Genomic DNA, 8,098 nt, shown 5'->3' on the forward strand with positions numbered 1-8,098 from the left:
TGCTATTTTGGTGAATAATAGGTCAAGGACCCTTTTATTGGTGTTCAAGTAACCTCTTACCTTGATGGTCAGTGAAGAAAAACAAAATAACAGTTTCACTGGTAGTTAGATGAAAGACACTGTCACATTGGTGGGCAGTAGTAGAAGGGCTCTTTCATATTGGGGGTCAGTAGGAGAAGAACCCTCTTTCATTGGTAGTCAGAGGAAGAAAGGCCTTCTGACATTGGTGGTCAGTGGAGGGGGCACTGGTAGTATGTTCAGACCAACATTTTTTCAAGATTATGAAAGCAATTTTACAGCCTGCAAAGATTTGAAAAAGCCATGTAAATATAGTTTAAATTAAAACAAGTGGGTATATTTGTTGCAGGATTTTGCAGGCTTTAGGGATTTACAAAAGTTTGTTTAGAACCTCCATGTAGCTTCAAGAGCCGTTTTACTATCCAAACACCTCATTGCATTCAACTGCTCATAAAAGCTTATGCAGGTGTTCATGCTTTTGCTGCAGACTTTTAAAGATTTTTTTAAAACCAGGGAATTGTTTGCTAAGTGGAACAAAAACATCAAAAAAAGATTAATAAAACAGAACAAACACCTATAAATGTCTGTATAGGCTTTTGCAAATGCAAGTGTTGTTTGCCTGAAAATAATTCTGGAAATCTAGCTGTGCAGAGTAGGCTTTCAGAAACCTTTAACAGCCATGTTTTTCAGAAGCAGATCTGAACATACCCTTACAGATAACTAAAATAACTAGTGGTTACTTATGTGAGAGGCACTTTTTTTTTTCATAGGAACCAATAGCATTCTCAGGATGAACCATGGTAGAAACACGTTACTATAGGGTGTCACCTGATGACAGCTGTCATCACTGCTTTTTCAGATTAGTTTTGCCTTTCTTTAGATTACAAAAATAAACAAAAACACACAAAGTTTCTTGCATTGCCATTTATTAAAATCTACATTTAAAACAGATAAATAACAGAATAGTACAGGAAGAACATAGCCTCTCTCATTTAATAAAAAATATGCATTGTTGTAAGGAAAAAGTAAAACACTATTTTCTACAAAACTATTAGAAACTGTAAAGCTTGAATGAGCTTTTATCTAAGTTTGCACAGAGGCTAATGCTATAAAGCATGCTGATGGTATTATGTTTAGTGTTCATTGCTATTACTTCCAACTTATCTTCTATTCTGATTTTCACGAGAGTATTTTGATGATGCAACAAGGCTATTGTTAGGTGTACAATAAGCGCTAACGCAGCCACATCTGAGCACATTTTTATAGGTGTAGAGACGGCGGGTTCCATTGGCACAAACCATTTCCACACTCTTCTCTCCAACTTCAAGCTCAGAGCAACATGAACAGGAGTGATCCATGTTCTTGGTAGCAATAGAGTACCTGAACAATAAAAAATAATAAAATTATCAATAGGAGTTTATCAATAGGAGCATAAGAATGTTGTAATCTACTATTGTACTACTACTTTCTAAAACGGCTTTAGTGCTTTCTGAATAGTAATGATGCTGATCCAATCCAATCCAAGTCCAATCATCAAGTGAAAGGTAACAAATAGAACTCAATGGCTGAATCATCAGATTAGATTGACTACAGAAATGCAATTCCTTTAGAAATATATTTTTCCAAAAATAATGTAGTTCAACTGCATACATTGTTGGATTCAGACAGAATAGGGTTTGCAAAAATGCAGCTTTGCCCCCCTTACCACCTCCTAAGTTGACATTTTAAGAATTGAAGTAGGAACAAAGAAGCTGCCCTACTTGCATTGTCTTCACTAACATAGACCAATCAGACACTAACTGCAACCAACATCTTCCCTTGAAAAGTGATAGGCAGTCCTATCCCCTAGGATGATTTCTTGATAATCTTGTATTTAACGCTTTGCCTGCATTTAAGCTACAAGGACAAAAAAAGTCCCTAAAGCCTTAACACACAACATACATTAGCATATGTGCAGTATAGAACCAGCATGAAAATTCTTGGAAACTCAGTAAACCATATACAATATTGGACTTACATGGAAGATCCCATGCAGGGGCCTCCGCAGTAATTGAGTTCCACTGTGACCTGGCAGTCATCTTCTTTAAGAACAGTCACATTTGTACGAACACCGCAGTCCTCAGGAATCTTAGGTACTGAAGTGACCAATGATCCTGGTGAAGGAGTAGTGACATCTGTTGAAGAAACAAATGATTGTAAAGTATTTCCATATATTATGAAATCTGAGATTATTATGGTATTATTATTTTTATACATACTACCAAAAGCTTGAAATATCAAGTATGGTAAATGCCTACTTGCAGTGTCCTTGCTTCCTGTAATGTTATACTTAGTACTTGCAGTGTGCCTTTGAAGTTATTAAGAATGCAACTGCTTTAGGAGGATTTGATTCACTAGCAGAGCTACATTTTTTCTTTTCTCCTACCATGCTTAATAGCATGTTTAATTACTTCAATTATTGTCTATCTTAGCCTATCCAGAATACAATATCATGCTATTTGAGTGAACTGGGTTTGCTAGCATCACATCCAGAGAGCTCAGTGCAGATGTTTATTCATTAGAATGTTACATGCTCTGTCATACCCAGTAGTAGCAATATTTGCCTTGCTCCTGCTGGAAAAATGGATCAGCAGGGGAGCAAAACTAATGTAGTTAGAGTACACCTGCGTAGGCAAAGCAAAGATTTTCCTTATAAAGATTTAAAACATAAAAACTAACAATTAACCGGAATAAAGGACATAATACAATTTTTGTGACTGTTTATATGTTTTCTTTAAAACAGTAATATATAGCCATTTCCCATTTTTATGTTACTAAAGTAGATGCTTTGCTAAGAATATGCAAAAAAATTTAATAGCATACCTCTGTTATCCTTTCTAGGTTCGCATGTCTTGCAGCAGCCATTAACATCGTATTTAACAGTGTTCTATAAAAAAAAAAAAAAAAAAAAAAGAGAGAGAGAGAGGGAAACATTTTAGCTATTTTGTTGAGAATAAAAAGGTGTTTTTGTAGGTCTAATGAATACATAGCATAGAGGTTTTTAAATTCTTCCTACATACCTAGATAGACAGCTCATGTCAGGGCACTTGCTTAGTTTCATGGGGTTTAATAAAATTGCTGCAATGCCCTAAGTGCCCTTTAGCACAATTAGCAAGTACATTGACAAAGATGAAGCCATTTATATAGTAAAACAAAAAAAACATGGTGAATCCTTTAGGTGGGAAGACACACAGAAATAAAATCTGACAAAAAGTTTTGGCTAGAGATACACTACAATTAGGTTATAAAATCAGTATGCTTAGGTAATGACCATGATGATTGTTTTATAGTCCTGTGATTAATAAAGGGATTGGGCTGCAATATTAATGAAACACAAAGCTGCTTGAGATCCTGAAGTTTACTTTTTACTATGATATAGCATGATTCTGCAAATCTGTAAGTAATGTATTAAATCACTGCAATCCCTTCTTTATAGGTGAGGACTGTTTTTTTTCTTCATCTAACATCATGAACTACATCATGATCAAAAAGTTATTTATTTTTATTTTTTTACTTTGGTAAGTGTACAAAAACAAGTGTTCTCTATACCATTTGTATTTGGTCTTTAACTTACCAGGTCACATTTAGTGAGGTCCAGCACCTGGCAGACTGTCTGGACTTTGGTAAGCACAGGCTGGCCGTCTATTTCATTACATTCATAGTAGCTGCATTTGTTGTTTGTGTTACGGTATGTTTTACCAACCTAAGAAAAGACACAATTTATGAGATTAATTACAACTCCTTTCTGTTACTTAGTGATTATAGAGGCTTTCCAGATTGCTGTAAAGATCTAGAAGAGATTTATCAACATGTTTAAAAATGGAACAATCAATTGTTATAGCCACATCTGCTGCGTGGAAAATGTCCCCAGCCTAGGTACATAAAGTATTTACCTCTATGTCGACATTTGTATTGTTCTCTCCTTTCATAGTGCATTGTTTGGGTACACATTCTCCACAGCATTGTCCAGTTCTTGTTTTGTATTCATATCCCTAATATGAAATAAAGTAAACTTAATAAATATACTTATTAAAGATAATAAATTAGTGATATGTGGGCATTTGTTGACATAACAAAAGGAAAAGGGCTAAACTGTTTTCTTTCCATTCACAAATGATATGTGTTCATCAACATTTTGAGAGTCTTAAAGCAGATTCCAGCTAAAAATTAGAAAGGATAAAGAGCAAAATGCTGAATGCATAGAGCATACAGGACATTTTTTTCCAATGCTCCTCAAAGCACTTTTTTATGTCAATGCATCATTAAAATAAATATTACATTGGGCCTGATTTATTCAAGCTCTCCAAGGCTGGAGAGCAAATTACTGCACTGATGAAAGTGTATCATCTCCAGTCTTGGAGAGCTTTAATAAATCAGGCCCATTGTGTCTATTTTTATAAACAAAAATTCACAAATTATATTATTGAGGTTGGTGCACTGCTAATATGTGCATATGCTACTGTCATCATTATTACCGTATTTTTCGGACTATAAGACGCACTTTTTCTTCCCCAAAACTGGGGGGGGAAAGTGGGTGCGTCTTATACACCGAATACATGTTAAATATAACGGTAATTAAAAAAAATCATACTCACCCGATCCCGCGATCCTGTGGGCTTCTTCTTCTCCAAAATTGGGTGCGTCTTATAGGCCGGAGCGTCTTATAGTCCGAAAAATACGGTAAGTAAAAGGCAATAAACTCTGGTTAACAGTCTCTGACATGTATTGTACTATAAATAAACAAGACAATTAAATCAATTCTTACTGGAATGCAGGTAGTGTTGCAAATAATTGGAGAGCATTTGATTGCATAGAATCCTGAACTCTTGTCCATATCATAGGAGCATTCACATTTCTGACAGGCATCATTTGACTGTGGAATAACTGATCCACGCTAAAAAACAAAAACGAAAATGAAGATTTTTTTTTTTATTGTTTGTTTTTTTTTTTTGTGTCAACAGATTCATCATAAAATGTAATCTTGTTAATTTCTGTAGAATTCATCATTGTTGCCTTGACACTTTGACTTTTATGCAATGTTTCAAATATCCCACATTATTAACCTAAATCATGTGATACAATACAGTGGACTATATTATATATATATATATATATATATCTCAATCTAATTAATTAATAAGGCGTTTCACCTTATCTAAGGGCCGATTTACTCAATAATAGTATCTTATTTATGGGTGATGTTTAGCGTTCTGCTTCACCTGCTTCCCTTTTTTACCTCCTAGAAACCCAGGCAGCAAAATCTTCCTGCCTATATTTTGTAATTCCAGTCTACCTTCCAGGCAACCTTAGTAAAAAGATACAGGAAGCTTTTTTTATTAAATGCAATTGGGGTTCCATCTCTTGCCCTCCTCACTACTATTAACACCACCATTACAGCAAGTAATGGGCAGAGGGACTTTTATATTGTCTATATCTTCATTCGTGTCAATGGAAATGCAAAAGCAGCTGTAAGCAGGCAACTGCAGATCAGAAAAAAAGGCAACTGCAGACTAATATACCTATGAAGACATTAAAATTTAATGAGATATATCTCAAACTGATGTCAAATACAGATTAAATATACCTGAATACAATCTGGATTTGCATATGGATATAAATCCCTACTATGGTAGCCAACATTTGCAATCCTCACTTCAGAAAAAAGCCAACAAAGCACCTTCAACATTTTAACTACTGCTGGTCTATGTTTTCTGATAGAAAGCAATCCTTTTGAAAACTGTACAATTCCCTATGTGCAATATTAAAACAATGGAAATTCACACTATTTGTACATAAAGTGGATGTCCTATTCTTGGCTTTTAGCCTTTAACAAGTACTAGAAATAATACAATCAAATTTAGAGCAATTGGCAAGGAATCTTCTCTAAACTAAATCAAGCAGTCTTATTGCTGTCATAACCATACAGCTATTGGGTAATTGATTCCTTTAGAGTGTTTTACCTGGTACACATCAGTTCCATACACGCAGACAGAGTCAGGTACTGTGGAAAAAAAAACACAAAAATAGTTATGAGTAACTTCTCTGAAATTGCATCATATTGCATTCTTTGCATATAAAAAGGAAACTTATTTAATCTCACTAGAAAACATCTAACTACACTAAATCTGTATAGTCAGCTATATTGAAAGGTGCACTCAAACTTTTTTTATTTTCCTTATGCATCACAAGTAAGTTATTTTTTATGGACAAAAAATCCTTGATGTTTGAAAATGAGTGTTTAGCTTTCACAAAGATCTCACAGTATATCTAAATATCACATAGTATATCTAAATTTAAAGCAGGTACCTGAAATGTAAATTTATGGCTACTAATTTAGACTACATGCGTTTACATTTAAGAATAAATGAGGTATCAAAACTGGTTAACAAAATTCAGTTAACTATTTAAGTATGTATTTGAAAATAATACATTTTTGAAAACTAAAAATAGAAATTAGACATTGATTCCACAAGCTCAGTTTACTCATCCTTTAAAAATCCCAAAGCAATCTACTCTACCATATGCAGGTTGCATGAAACACCTAGACCGATATATGACTAATATAAGTACTAACTGTTGGCATTATTATTATTTTCACAAGACACATTGTTGCTGCTAACATTTTCTTCCACCGTTTCAAAACAAACAAATTTGCCTCTGGTGGTCTTTTCAATTAAAAAAAATCCCACAAACAAAAGTTCATACCGCAAGTAATATTGACACAGCATGCTCCAGGTGGCAAGAAAGACACGACTCGGTATCCAGACCCACATTTTGGCATTTGGCATACGCATGGACCGCAGGCTGAATGATGAAAAAGTCACCACTTTATTATTCCGTATAAATCATAATATAGGAAAGTATTATAAAATACTAAGCTAAGGTAAAAAAGCAAATTTAGCCTCAATTTTGTGTTTCATTTTTTATCAATCTAGATACATGTTACTGTAGGCTTGACTTTTAAATAAAAATTCTGAAAAGAAAAGCAAAAATGTTTTTGCAGTTTTCCAGGCCTTTAGATTTAGTGATTATATTGTTCGAAATCAGGATTTTTCTCATTTCTTTTACTTGGCTATCCTGAAAAATGACCCTTTCTTTCCCTGCATGTTCCCACATATATTCTCCACTCTATAGTCTATAGAAGGATTCATGTCTAAACACAGGCTAAACTTCAAAGGTGTCTGCCTTTGTTCATCTATATTACATGCCATAATATTTAGGATAGTTGTTAGATAGAGTTTTGTTAAAATGTGCGCTGCCTTCTTTACAGGATTAGACAGGAACCCTTAATTTCTTGCAAGATCCACAGGTATTTTCTGCAAAACTAATGTGGCTTTCATATTTATGGACTGGTATGCTGCAACATATAAATATTATTACAATTTTGTTTTGGGGTGCAGATGGTAAGTAAGCTTTGGATTTTACTCACGAGTAGTGGAAAGAGCTGTGGTTGATCCAGGTGTTGAGAGAGAAGTTGAGGTATTAGTTGGTATTGAGGATGTTGTTGTTGATTCAATTATTTTAGATGTGCTTATTGGTACAGTTGTTGCTGTGGTGGGGGTTGATTCTGTTGTAGAGGTTTCATCTGATGAACTTGTTGTAGAGCTTGTGGTTGAAGGACCACCGGTAGTAGTTGTTGTCACTGAACAATTTCCAACAAAATATTCTGGTTTGCAGTCACTGCTGCATTTTGCATAATACTCACAGCCATTCAGATCTGCTGTTCTATAAAGAATATCACCTTAAAAAAAAAAAAAAAAACATGTAAGAGAATAACTATAGAGCATAAAAGGAAACTACCATTTGTTCTATTTCAGAGGAAGCAGTAGCCATTAAAAAGACTGAAGACTGAAGTTTTGGAAAAATAAACCCTTTTACACATGGAACACAATAAGACTCAAATGATAAAAGTCAAATGGTTTTGTCCATTGTCTGCTTTATCCAAAACAAAAAGAGGGGAAAATACTGTAACCACTGGAGAATAAAGACACAAACAATAGAAGTAAGTGTTAGGCTCGAATTATGACAAAGCTAGACCCAA

At 34.4% G+C, this 8,098-nt stretch overlaps 1 protein-coding gene across 1 annotated transcript; it reads right to left on the reverse strand.

The window, feature by feature from the left end:
- Positions 1-1,178: 1,178 nt before the first annotated feature.
- Positions 1,179-6,838, reverse strand: LOC140337726 (intestinal mucin-like protein). The gene is made up of 8 exons (XM_072421526.1): positions 6,763-6,838; positions 6,018-6,058; positions 4,823-4,951; positions 3,951-4,049; positions 3,632-3,760; positions 2,881-2,944; positions 2,036-2,192; positions 1,179-1,398 (listed from the first exon to the last, which is right to left on the reverse strand). Exons 1-8 carry the CDS (start codon positions 6,836-6,838, stop codon positions 1,179-1,181), a joined length of 915 nt encoding a protein of 304 aa, XP_072277627.1.
- Between the last annotated feature and the right edge of the window lie 1,260 nt (positions 6,839-8,098).

The sequence above is a fragment of the Pyxicephalus adspersus genome, chromosome 9, assembly GCF_032062135.1.
Source record: "Pyxicephalus adspersus chromosome 9, UCB_Pads_2.0, whole genome shotgun sequence".
In the NCBI taxonomy this organism is placed as follows: Eukaryota; Metazoa; Chordata; class Amphibia; order Anura; family Pyxicephalidae; genus Pyxicephalus; species Pyxicephalus adspersus.